Source organism: Polyodon spathula, chromosome 5 (genome assembly GCF_017654505.1).
Source record: "Polyodon spathula isolate WHYD16114869_AA chromosome 5, ASM1765450v1, whole genome shotgun sequence".
NCBI classification, from domain to species: Eukaryota; Metazoa; Chordata; class Actinopteri; order Acipenseriformes; family Polyodontidae; genus Polyodon; species Polyodon spathula.
In genome coordinates, this window is record NC_054538.1 from 36,115,413 (window position 1) to 36,129,502 (window position 14,090).

The following is a 14,090-nucleotide window of genomic DNA, read 5'->3' on the forward strand; positions in this document are numbered from 1 at the left end:
TTGTGAGAGGAAATGCTTACAAGTTCTAAAGCAAAGCCGAACACTGGTTCATCAAGTAAAGGTGATAGTTCTGTTTTGCAACATGCAATGTTTGAAGTGAGCAAGGCAGCAGAAGATGTTGTCTTCACAGCGGTCGCCAAATTTATATATATATATATTATATATATGAATATATAATATATATATACATATATATATATATTATATATATATATTTCCCAATCAAAGAACATGTAGCTATAAAAAAAGAAATGATGTACAGGACATTCAATTTTTTAAGAACAGGTAGATGCTACATTGAACCATTAATGATTTTATTTTGTAACACATGCAGCTGTACACCTTTGTTGTTGTTTTTTTAATACTGATCAGGTATAAAATATATTTTAAAAATGGCCTTTTATTATAAAATAAAAGAAATATTTTCTGAGAAACTTTTAAAAGAAAACATTGAATTATTGTATTTCTGAAGTTGTGCCAATTTGAGAGTTAATTAAACCCCTATGTTTCTTCCCTTACTTTGAGACGAGGAAATGAGGGTCTCTATGTAATCCAAAGAACCAGATAAAAAACTGTTTCGTTTCATGTTTCAGATCTTGTGCCCCTGTACTCTGGTTTTCTGCCTTTTTTATTTATCCTTTGCTTACGTAGCAGTTAAGAGCTACGTAAACACGTTTGCTTGTTAATTTCCATAGGATGCTTGTTCATAAAGGATGCTACTTAAATGACTTCAGTAGCAAGTCACCACTATTTGTGTGGCCTGTGAAGGGCTTGACTGTGAATGAGACACAGCTTCCCAGCCTGGGGTTGTTGAAACAGCACTGATCTGGTCTCTTATGTGTCACTGATGAAACTGCTACACAACATCTTTGTATATAACAAAGCACAGCTGAGTCTCGTAGACTGAGGGAGTGCCAGTAATAGGCCTAAGTCAGTTGAATTCAAGACTAATAGAAATCTTCACATCCCTTATGCCAATGTTGATTAGACTATTTGTCAGAACCCAAGCAGAAGCACTTTCTACTGCCAGCAGCATATAAAATGTACCAACCGGATACCACAAAGCAGGGCATTACAGTAGTCAAGTCTGGATGTGTTTTAGCAAGGGTATTGTCTTCAACATCCAATATGACAAGACCAGGGCCATTTGTGTTTTATTATGCAGGCTGTAATATGAAATATTAATAATTGTAATAGTTTTTGAATATTCATCTTAAATGAATCCCACATTTCTGACTTCTTTGGTAAGACACAAATACTATTAGAAAACCTAATGTGTGTGTGTGTGTGTTTAAATGGTAAAGCCCAGCAATGTAATCACTTATCACAGCACAGATAGCAGTGAAATGCACTCAGTAACAAAGACTCACAAACATGATATTTAATGGGGTTTGGACATTGTGTACTGGTAATGCACTCTCTCTGTTAGCTCAGGAGACCAGGGCTTGATTCTTAGTTGCTGCCTCCATGATAAATAATTATTTTTCCAGTGCTTCCCAACAACTGAAAAAGTTTATATTAGGAGCATTTGTTATGCAATTTTACATTGTATTATGTGGCACAGGGTAAAAGTGGAAAATGAGGTAATGAATGCAAAGGAAATATATCAGATCTGTAACTCCTGCTGCAAGTGAACACGATGGCTCTTCTGAACTGTGGTTAAGGGCTGAAGAGTGCAAGATACTGAGTAAAAAGCTACAGCCTCTGCTTGTGCAGTTCAGATGAATATCAAGAAAGCGTTCACTGGTCAAATGCAGACTTCTTGCGTTCTCACCAAATAACCCTGAAAAGCTAAAATTAGCTCTTACCTCCCTAAATGTCTTCCTTCTGTCACACTTTTATTACAAGGTATTTTTCTTTCCTCGGGGAAAGAGGGTGTTGGCTTTTCTCTGTGCTTCCCTCAGCAGCCTATGCAAGGGCTGTTGAGGACTGTTACCATCTATTCCTGGTCCTTCTGGTGAAGTGAGAGGCAGCTCCTGCTACTCTCCTCCTGATGATCATGGAGGCAGAGGCAGCTCCAGCTGCTCGCCTCATGATGATGGGGGAAGTGATACCAGCAGGCAATCATCCCCTGCTGGTGGGGGAAGTGATACCAGCAGGTATTCATCCTCTGCTGGTGGGGGAAGTGATACCAGCAGGTATTCATCCTCTGCTGGTGGGAGAAGTGATACCAGCAGGTATTCATCCTCTGCTGGTGGGGGAAGTGATACCAGCAGGTATTCATCCTCTGCTGGTGGACGAAGACCCAGCAGGCATTCACCATGTGGAGGTGGCGGAGGCAGAGGCAGCTCCTGCTGCTCTGCTCCTGGCGGTGGAGGTGGCGGAGGCAGAGGCAGCTCCTGCTGCTCTGCTCCTGCCGATGGAGGTGGCAGAATCGTGTAATCTCCTGGTGGACGAGGTGGGAGCGACGTGTAGTCTACCCTTATTACAGGGGACTGGTGCGGCTCTCCCTCACTTGCAGGGGAAGGTGATGGAGGCAGAGGAAGCACCTGCTACTCTCCTCCAAGTGGTGATGGTAGGGGAAGTGATACCAGCAGGCACTCACCCTCTGCTGGTGGAGATGGGGACAGCAGGCATTCTTCCTCTGCTGGTGGAGATGGGGTCAGCAGGCATTCTTCCTCTGCTGGTGGAAGTGGGAACAGCTCCCTCTTGGGCTTTGGTGTACCCGGTTATGATGGATCTTTTATGCCAAAATGGAAAAAAAATATAGAAATACATAAATAAATATATAGACATTTGTTCATTTCTTCTTTTATTTATTTTTAATTTTGGCACATAATATGCTCCATACCCGGTTGCACTTTATGATAAATTAATAACACTTGTGTGTATTATAGGATATCATACAAACAACCAATGGCAAAGAATGACAGGGCTGTGAGTGATAATGGCAATGTAGGACCCCTCAGGGTGCTTGACTATAAAGAATGACAGGGCTGTGAGTGATAATGGCAATGTAGGACCCCTCAGGGTGCTTGACTATAAAGAATGACAGGGCTGTGAGCAACACTGCCAATGCAGGACCCCTCAGGGTGCTTGACTCTAAAGAATGACAGGGCTGTGAGTTTTTATTTTAGCACAGGGTCTGTTTGAAAGTTTCCCACTTCCATAGAGGACTCTTTGAAACAGGTGGAACCATTTTAGACAGAAAATAATCAATCCGACCACTTCAACCCTTTAGATTTTATCGCAGGGGATATGTTAATTAGGTACCTGCTTAATTTGCATAACATTCTTCATAGTGTTGGAATTGGGATTTTGCGACTGTTCTTCCTGGCTATTTTTGATTTTTACTCAGAACAGTCGGAAAGTTAACACTAGAACCGCTGGAGTTATAGGCATACCTAGAACTGCCACAAGCTGTCATTTTGATGGCCGTAATAAAAACAATATAATTATTATAAAGAAAGGACAAACATTCTGATTTAATTCGTAGTTTTATCTAGCCACATCACATAAAGCATCTGCACAACCAAAATAATGTAAATAAGTGGGCATTTGAACAGAATTTTTTTACTATACAGACATATTACATAAAACGCAAATGCAAAAAACGATGAAAAAATGTAATAAAGAAACATCTGAACAGAAATGAGTGTTTATACAGGTACATTATTTATACACAATACTATAAAACCAAAACTCTGTAAATAAGTAAGACAAAATTGAAAATAAATAGGTTTATATATTAAAACGTGCATATACCAGCCGAGTTTGTAAAAATTAAAAATTAAAATAAAATAAAAAAAATAAAAAAAACAAAATAATGAAAAAAAATGTACTAAAAATAATAAAAAAACAACTTTTGAACAGAAATGCATCTTTATACAGGTATATTGTGATTATATAAAACTGTACAAATAAAATAAGTAACATACAATTGAAAATAAATGTGTTTATGTAGCCTATAGACACAAAAGGCATGCAAAAGCACACTACGCAAACCAACTACAGTGGCTTTCAAAAGTATTCACCCCCCTTGGACTTTTCCACATTTTATTGTTTTACAACATGGAATCAAAATTGATTTAATTAGGAGTTTTTGCCACTGATCAATACAAAAAAAGTACATAATGTCAAAGTGAAAAATAAAATCTACAAATTGTTCTAAATTAATTACAAATATAAAACAGAAAATAATTGATTGCATAAGTATTCACCCCCTTTGCTATGACACACCTAAATAAGCTCTGGTGCAACCAATTGTCTTTAGAAGCCACATAATTAGTTGAATGGAGTCCACCTGTGTGCAATTAAGGTGTTTCCCATGATTTCAGGTTAAATACACTTGTCTCTGGGAGGTCCTATAGTTGGTTAGTACATTTCCTAACAAAAACTACATCATGAAGACGAAGGAACATTCATAGCAAATCCGGAACAAGGTTCTTCAAAAGCAAATCAGGGGTAGGATATAAAAACATTTCCAAGGCACTGAATATCCCCTGGAGCACAGTAAAGTCCATTATTAAGCAATAGAGAGAATATGGCACAACTGTGAATCTATCTAGAACAGGCTGTTCTCAAAAACTGAGTATCTGGGCGAGAAGGGCACTAGTCAGGGAGGCCACCAAGACGCCTATGGCAACACTAAAGGAGTTACAGTCTTCCCCGGCTGAGCTTGGAGACACTGTGCATACGGCAACAATAGCCCGGGTGCTTCACAAAACTGGCCTTTATGGGAGACTGGCAAAAAGAAAGCCATTGTTGTGAAAAAAACTCACATCAAATCTCGGCTAGAGTTTGCCAGAAGGCATGTGGGAGACTCTGAAACCAAGTGGAAGAAGATTCTATGGTCTGATGAGACCAAAATAGAGCTTTTTGGCCTCAACGCTAAGCGCTGTTTTGCGCAAGCCTAACATCGCACATCATCCTGAGAACACCATCCCTACCATGAAGCATGGTGTGACAGCATCATGCTACGGGGATGCTTCTCTGCGTCAGGGCCTGGAAAGCTCGTGAAGATAGAGGGCAAAATGGATGCAGCAAAGTACAGAGAAATCCTGGAGGAAAACCTGCTGAAGTCTGAAAGAGACCTGGGACTTGGGAGAAGATTCATCTTCCAGCAGGACAATGACCCCAAACATACAGCCAATGCCACATTGGAGTGGCTTAAAAATGAAAAGGTCAATGTCCTGAAGTGGCCCAGTCAAAGCCTGGACCTCAATCCAATTGAGAATATGTGGAAAGTTGAAAATTGCTGTTCACCAAAGGTCCCCAGCGGTGTACCACAGGGATCAGTATTAGGTCCTCTGCTATTCCTAATCTACATTAATGATTTAGATTCTGGTATAGTAAGCAAACTTGTTAAATTTGCAGACGACACAAAAGTAGGAGGAGTGGCAAACACTGTTGCAGCAGCAAAGGTCAATCAAAATGATCTAGACAAGATTCAGAACTAGGCAGACACATGGCAAATGACATTTAATAGAGAAAAGTGTAAGGTACTGCACGCAGGAAATAAAAATGTACATTATAAATATCATATGGGAGATATTGAAATTGGAGAAGGAATCTATGAAAAAGACCTAGGAGTTTTTGTTGACTCAGAAATGTCTTCATCTAGACAATGTGGGGAAGCTATAAAAAAGGCTAACAAGATGCTCGGATACATTGTGAAAAGTGTTGAATTTAAATCAAGGGAAGTAATGTTAAAACTGTACAATGCACTAGTAAGACCTCATCTTGAATATTGTGTTCAGTTCTGGTCACCTCGCTATAAAAAAGATATTGCTGCTCTAGAAAGAGTGCAAAGAAGAGCGACCAGAATTATTCCGGGCTTAAAAGGCATGTCATATGCAGACAGGCTAAAAGAATTGAATCTGTTCAGTCTTGAACAAAGAAGACTACGTGGCGACCTAATTCAAGCATTCAAAATTCTAAAAGGTATTGACAGTGTCGACCCAAGGGACTTTTTCAGCCTGAAAAAAGAAACAAGGACCAGGGGTCACAAATGGAGATTAGAAAAAGGGGCATTCAGAACAGAAAATAGGAGACACTTTTTTACACAGAGAATTGTGAGGGTCTGGAATCAACTCCCCAGTAATGTTGTTGAAGCTGACACCCTGGGATCCTTCAAGAAGCTGCTTGATGATGAGATTTTGGGATCAATAAGCTACTAACAACCAAACGAGCAAGATGGGCCGAATGGCCTCCTCTCGTTTGTAAACTTTCTTATGTTAAACAAGATTGCACTTCGTTGGAACTCGTTAACAGCTTATTGATTTCCAAGATCGAGAAGTAGTCATTGGGAACGGCCCGATAATGTTATTTATTCTTTTTATTAATTAATTTTTTACTAGCACCTTAATCCGTACCAGCTTGTCTTGTAAACCATTACAAATTAGGCAGGGAACTGAAACTTTTATTGCTGAGCATGGTCTGATCTTGAATTAACACACAACTGAAAGATTAAAAACTGTCAGATGGTTGTTACGGACGTTGTTGACCTTTCAGTGTGTTTTATTAACCACTAAAGTCACGAAGCAGACATTTAATCACTTAAGGAACAGACTTTTTTCGAACTAATAGATGATTACTCCCTATGACTTCTATGAGATGCGCGTCAAGGCTACTGGACAGCTCTACGAGTGCTGCAGTTAAAGAGCTTATTTTTGGGCACAAATTGCAGGGCTATTGATTTTCCATGATCGTGGAATTAGGCATTGGGAACAGAACATTTTGGGAATGTTATTTATTTATTTTTATTAATTAATTTTTTAACACTACACCCAGCCAAGCTGAGTTAATTTATCATATGACTTGTCACGTGTCTCTGCCTGAAACTCAATATTGCGGCTGCAACCACAAAGAAAAAAAATGCAATGTTTCAGTAAAACGGAGCTAAAAATAAAAACTGATTATCTATATGAGGATGGTGAGATACTCTGTCATTCGATTGACCATGTACGAGTGTGGCGGGGTCATACCATTAAAGATCATATTGCCAGTCATCACTAAAGAACAAGAAAGCAAATAAGACAGCAACAATGGCAAACCACTGCAATCTTCGATGCTGAAAAACTTAGACCTACGTACTGCGCTCAAGGCAAGGCTTTCCCTAAGTAAGAAAGGCACATTAACTGCGTATTTAATTATTGTTTAGTTTATTTCTTTCCACACTACCTTCCTTTAATAAAGCTAATTAAACTAGGCTTCTTAATTAAATTATATTACCTGACGATGAAGAAATTAGCTCAAAACATTGGACATTTTGAAAAACAGAATTTGCTATTCCCAAGAATGGAAAATCAGTAGCCCTAATTATCTTTTGATCTGAAATACATACAAGACTAACTGCTGTATTACATCCTTTGTTTTGTATATACGTCTAGGATATTTTTCAACTTCAATACCATGTGACATGTAATGGCTTTGATAAGGTTCTGAAAATGAACGACTATTTGAACGAATATCTAAATCTTGGACGAATATCTGAACGTGAAATTCCATGTTCATCCCAGAACTAACTGAAATGCCATACTTTTAACCAGTATCACCACAAAAGTTAAGAATCACTTACATACCATCACACAACCAACACTATTGAACAACAGTTAACACACAAAGTATTTATTGGAACACTTTTCAATGTTACAAGATCACCAGTAACATCAATCTACAATATAAACAAACTTCCAATTTTACTTTAAACATTACAAATACTTGTGTAGTAGTAATACAAAACAAAAAATACTATTCATATTAGTATATCAGAGTTAGTCTTTCTCATTTGGATGGCTATTGATGACTCCCAGTTCCATTACTTTGTTTTACAAAAAGATCCACAATTCCATAAACAAAAACAAATCTGGACACACTTGCTCATGTTGAATGGCTTATGAATCCCTAATTTTAAGGCTCTAGCATTTTTAAAGTAACAGTAAATACAGGAGTGATTTCAGAAGCAATTTGTGCAGGGATAGTTCATAAGCACAATAAATAATGATAACAGAAGTGTTATTTTAATGGTTATTTAAATATAGTCATCCTCTCACTTAGTATAGTTTGCCTCCCTTGTGTTCTATGGGTTAGGCGCCTATGGTCTCAATCAAGCTACAGTTCAACAGGAGAAAAATAAATAAATAAAAATTCTTAGGTCACAAAAAAGTCATTTTGATGGAATTCCATCTATGGAACACTTTCACCTATGAGAACATATTTAAAACAGTTGCTTGAAAACCTGTGTATAAATATACAACATTCAAACATGATCACACCGCTATCGACCTGTAGCTAATACTGGGGTAATTGGCTTTGTTATTTAGCTTAATTTCTTCGATAACTGGCCATCTTGTTTTGCAGATGGACCATTTTCAGGTGCTGGCTTGTTGCCGAAGTTCCAGTCCACTGGATTCAGAAGCTGCATGGTCTTTTTGTGAGTCCACACTGGGTTTAATATAAAAGTAACCAAGATCAGTCCAGTAAAAAAGATGACACGCAAAGGCAGGGCAATGTTTCCTCCGATTCCATCCCAGTGACACCAGCTGACCCACCACATGTGGTAGGTGAGCACCATGCGACAATGGAACATGTGGATCATCAGCCACTGGTTGGCTTTCCAGAAGACACTTTTTGACAAGCCAGCCTGACGATGATAAGAGACAAATTACAAAACAATACCCAAAAGGGAATTTTTGCAAACCAAAGTGGAACATTCTTTAACAATGTGAAAATAAACAAGCCTTACGGATTATTCTGGTTATGGGTTTATCATAGTAGTACTACTAATATGAGTTTTTTTTTTTTTTTTTTTTAATCTTTAACATTTGATATGACAATATAAACAAAACAACCGAGTTATCTGCAAGAAATAAACCTGATGTTTAAGTTTTAAACTATAGTGTTTTTATATACTGTTATTTTAATGCCTTTGGAGTTGGTACGGCGTCAGTGAATTTAAGAAAACAAATTTTAAAGTCAAATATATTGTGTCTTCTCAAATTAATGCTCACAGTAGGAGAGGAGCGCAGTGTTGCGTAACTGAATACTGCATTATTCTCCACACACAAAAAAGGAAAAAAAAAAAACTGTAACCAATCTTTCTGCTACATAAGAAATAGTGAAAAAAAGAACATATTAAACAATTGACATACCTTTAAAAGCATCCAGGACATACAGGTAAAAGGAGTGCTCATCTCAAGTAACAGTGTCACCATAGGTAAATAGTGACCAATTGTGTCCCATATCACTGCACCAGAAAATCCAGCAAAGGCAAAGAAATGATGAATCGCCAAAGACACGTCAAATGTTCTGAACACTAAATTGGATCCATGAAGAGCCATGTTTTCAAAGAGAAAAAACCCTGTGGCTATGAGTAGGGTAAACCAAGACCAGTTCTGCTGTTTTTTTATTTTGTCAGCAGAGATCACTGGATCTACCAGCAATGCCCACAGGCCTGCTATTGCACTGTGGATCCCAAATACTGCACGAGTAGCTGCAAGGTCCCAAAACACTTTCTCCTTTGCTGACAAGGAGCAGTAAGTCTGAGAGAAGCAAGATGACACAACATGGGAGAGCAGAAAAACTGCACAATAGAAAATAAATCCAGCAGCAATTACTTTGTAGCGCACATTCCAAGAAAAATAATCCATATCGAAAATGCTGGGTGTAAGAGAGCTCTCATGGCTGGAACTCATTTTAGGCTGTTGCTTTTTTCCTACAAAACACCAGATTATTCAAGTACTTCACAGAGGCTACAGACAGCAACTTCAGGGATGCTACACTGGAAGGCGACTCAAGCCAGGTTCTCTATAGAGGTCTGCCTGCACCTGAAATTAAAATGAGGCAAGTTTAATTATGAGAAAGCAATACACAATTGGTTGACAAAAGCATGACTGATTTTTCCAGATGACAAAGTTCAGAAAGATCATTTACTTTTATCCTGATAAACACTTTATAGTAGGTGCAGTGCAAGAAATCTTGTGTCTCAGCACAGATATTTACATCAATCTTTTTTTTTTTTTTGCCAATACAGATTTGAAGTTTAACCTTTTGCACTGTAAACTAAAATAACCACAATGCTGGAGGTCCTGTTTATTTTTTTCTGCAGCTTAGGACTGCCACCACAATATTATTAAATAATACTGACAGGTACAAGCAGGTTTGCCATTCAAATGTACCAACTTGTGTTTTCCCTTGCACGATTTATTTACCAATAGCAAATATAATTTTTAAAAAAGGAGTATTAACCAAGATGTTAAAATAATAAAAGAACACGTACCTGGTTTGTAACCGGCAGGCCTGGACTAAAGGATGTGGGGGGCCATATGCTAATCCATATTTTGGGGCCCTATGCTTATTATGGCGAATGGTGTTCTTGGCATATTGGTTAATCCGGCCCTGTGTTGGGGACCAAGCCATATTTTGGGGGCCACCTACATACTCACTCTTCCACAACAACCATGGTAGGAGAACTGTTAAACTATTTATGCCTTTATTGCCTTGTACCATACGACAGAAATCACGTGATTTAAAACTTACATTTGATCATCTGTGGGAACATAGAACCCCTATTGATCCAATATGGATCACAGACAAAAAAAAAAAAGTTCAGTCTCAGGCAGTAAAGTACAAAAGCATTAGCAAGGACATATTATAGCATCCACTGGGGATAATGGGTCAGTGGTTTTGTTAGTTTACCAGAAAGACCAGCAGCTATTATATATTCAATAGCAGCAGATTATGGTAGATGGAGATAGAGAGATACATAAAAAAGTGTGTTTTTCCCCCCCCCCCCAAAACTGTTTGTAAATCCCTTCTACGGACCAGTAGTAGCACTGCATTCAATAGAACAAAACAATCTAGTTTAACAAAAAAGGGAATAACTTTTCTGACTATCCTTTGCTTATTTCTTGTTTTAAGCTTTTGGTTAGCTATAAAGGGAGAGAAACAAACACCATGGACATAAACCCCTCCTTCCAGCTGCAGAAGGGCAGCCATAATACATGTTTACCATGGCCTGTCTTTTTCTAAAATTCAAACCCCCTAATTAAAAAGGAAAGTTTCTAAAATGTAAAGAGGCATACTATGCACATCTGAGACAGGAGAGGTTTTTAAATTGGCCCTAAAACTGAAGTAAATGAATGTGTAATTGAGCCTGATTCACAGATTGTATCCTGCAAACTGATGCCTCTGATGTAGGACTAGAGATGGATATTTCCCAGGAGGTAATGGGCGTGTAATATTTGGTTTTGTACATTAGCAGGAAGCTGCTTGTGCGAGAGACTCAGACCAGGTATGCTGTAATTGAGAACAAATGCCTAGCCGTCATAAAAGAAGAAACAATGAACCAAATTCAAGCTTGTGTGTTCCTCTGTTCCTGTGTGTGTGGACCCGGCCGCACACATGCAGCTGGGGGCCCTACACTACAGCGTAATTTGCAAATAGGTTAATCCGGCACTAGTACCCAGGTTGACCCACCTCAGGATGTGGTTCGACACACTTTGACCCCGGTCGAGCGAGACAAAATGCATGATGGGTGTTCGTAAGCAGATGAAGTAACAAACAGCCACGCCTGTGTGAAGGTTTCACTTCTGCAAGGAACATTTGTTTAGCTATATTTTTGTACCGGACAGTGATTGCCAGTGTGTGCGTCACACTTCACACATACAGATGGAGATATTGGTATTGACACTATCAGATTAAGTACATGAGTTAAATTACAGAAAATATCAGATGTTCTTATTTGGAGATCATCTTTTCCAATGGTCATGAAACTTGGTAGTAAGAATACTATTTTAAGTTATTGAGAAAATCCGATTCTAGGGATATTGGTGGTGTGTGTATGTGCGTTCATCCATCTGTCTGTATGTATGTATGTCGCACTACATTTTTTTCCCCCATACATCTAGAGAACTGCTTATCTAACTATGAACAAATATTTCATTGTTAATTCATATTCTGTAATGGTCTGCAGATACATTTCACGGTCAACAAATCATACACGCAGCTCTATACAGCAGTGTCGGTATAATTTATTCCAAATGCACAGAAAGCAATTATGCCAACGTTTTTTTTTTTTTTTTTTTTTTCCGCGGATGATTTTCTTATTGCTAATTATTAAATTATCAAGGGGCGCTTTATATTAATCAGGATTAAACATGTACATAAGTGCAATTGTTTTAGTTTAGTTCGCGTACACCGCAGATGAAGCAGGTGAACTGGAGACAGGTCAAGATAACTAGTGGCACGTAATGACTGGCACATGATGACTGACACACACACTATATATGTTTGCAACAGTTTCAACATATTATCTCCTGTGCTATCAACACTGCATTACTTACTCTTTGCTCATTTGCTTTACGTCTGACTTTCATATCATATACTGTAAAATAACTCGCTAACAGACTTAACATTTACATTGTATAACATACTACAACTCTGACTAATACTCTCCGAACTTACCTCACTGCTTCCATTAAGCTCCACATACAACTTCATTTCCGTTTTTAAAACATCACATGATCTCAGTTTGGTCCCTGCTGTTATTCGCTTCAGGAAATACAACCCATTTTATCTCTGAACTCGCATACGATTGGTGGGTTACATTCGTTCGACGCATTCCTCTAGTCATTTTATCCAATGAGCAGAGAAAGGTTATGAATGTACTTCCCATGTGGTCGACTTGCATATTAAAATGCATTTCAAACTTGCTTGGAATGGTGAAGGCTGGATTTACTTTAAGCAAATGTATCAGGGTTAACTTCAAACTGACTTACGCCCTTTAAGCTGTTAGAAATACAGTACTATATTAACCCTACAATATCCGAGATTTGACTAACTGATTTACACTGACTATCTTAGATTTTTTTGGCTATCACTATTTGCAGGCTTGGAATCCCTATAGAATAGGTGTAAACAAGTGATTCCTGTTTTCTGGCCAAAGTTTGTCTCCATTCAATTTCTATCTTAGTCTTTCTGGTCCTGTTCTTTGAGCTTTGACACAATACTCACCCTTTTTCTGATATATATATATATATATATATATATATATATATATATATATATATATATATATATATATATATATATATATACACTACTGTACATGTGGTCTAGTTTAATGATCTAACTACCAGTGCAATTAAACTCGTACACCCTGACTTTCTATTGAGTATTTTTATTGGATCTTGAGGCTGTAAGAAAAACTGAACGTTTTAAACATCTTGCTACAAACCTGATCTGGGTTTAAAAGGAAAACTAAATTACTACAATCTTTTGAGATTAAAGATTTTCAAAGTCACAGTAAACACTGTAAAATTTGCCTGACACTGACAATGTTTGCTTGTTTTATTTGGATCTATATAATAATGGCCTTTGATACCCAAACATTTTAAATTAGCAGTACAAGGTTTGTCACGCTTCCTGTTACATAAGTCAGAGTTACAGTAGTTTGGTTGCACAGCAGAAAAAAAATCACGAAGTGTATATCTTACCTGGGGTCCAAAGAAGCCCAATGTGGCCTGCAGGCAGTATTATAAGGACTACTAGGAAAGTGCAGGGATGGAAATAAGACTCACATTGCATAGCAGTTTCACCCATTCCAGGTTTTACTACATCCTTGATTAAAACAGTGTATAGGTAGCAAGCTCAGGTGTGTCTTGTTAAACTCATAATAAAACCAGGTTGTGCTGGAATTGCGCCAAGTTGCCATATTCGAAACGTCCTTTTGCACGTCACAATCCATTCTGCGCTGTGCAGAAATAAAATGCATGCATCGCGCAATATGGGGGGAGTCATAGACAATATGCGTGATACTGGTATATTTGAAGGTATGCGTCAAGCACAAAACCAGGTTTGTGACACGCAGAATAAGGATTGTAAAAGGACTGCGTCAACTCCGCGCACACTACCATTCCAGCACTGACTACAGACAGGCAACAATGGGAAACGTGGGTAGTATGCAGCATGTCCGTCGACATGTGGATGTGAATGATGCAAGGCACACCCAGCAACAGCAACCCCGACATAGGCGAAGATATGCTGAAAGGGTGCACCGGCCTCGGCACACATATAAGGAGCTCAGCAATGAGCAAATTGTGTTCAGGTATTGTCTCAACTCATCTATGCCGCATGCTGCATGATGACCT

At 38.3% G+C, this 14,090-nt stretch overlaps 1 protein-coding gene across 3 annotated transcripts; it reads right to left on the reverse strand.

Annotated features, from left to right (window-relative positions):
* Positions 1-7,553: 7,553 nt before the first annotated feature.
* On the reverse strand, positions 7,554-12,471 carry cln8 (CLN8 transmembrane ER and ERGIC protein). 3 transcript variants are annotated; one of them, XM_041250524.1, is made up of 3 exons: positions 12,406-12,471; positions 9,093-9,767; positions 7,554-8,584 (listed from the first exon to the last, which is right to left on the reverse strand). In XM_041250524.1, the coding sequence occupies exons 2-3, from the start codon at positions 9,633-9,635 to the stop codon at positions 8,261-8,263; spliced, it is 867 nt and encodes a 288-aa protein (XP_041106458.1). In that variant the 5' UTR covers positions 9,636-9,767; positions 12,406-12,471; the 3' UTR covers positions 7,554-8,260. The 3 variants fall into 3 exon arrangements, with proteins under 3 accessions (XP_041106458.1, XP_041106459.1, XP_041106457.1); XM_041250525.1 differs by lacking the exon at positions 12,406-12,471 and adding an exon at positions 11,419-11,459; XM_041250523.1 differs by lacking the exon at positions 12,406-12,471 and adding an exon at positions 10,220-11,412.
* Positions 12,472-14,090: the final 1,619 nt, after the last annotated feature.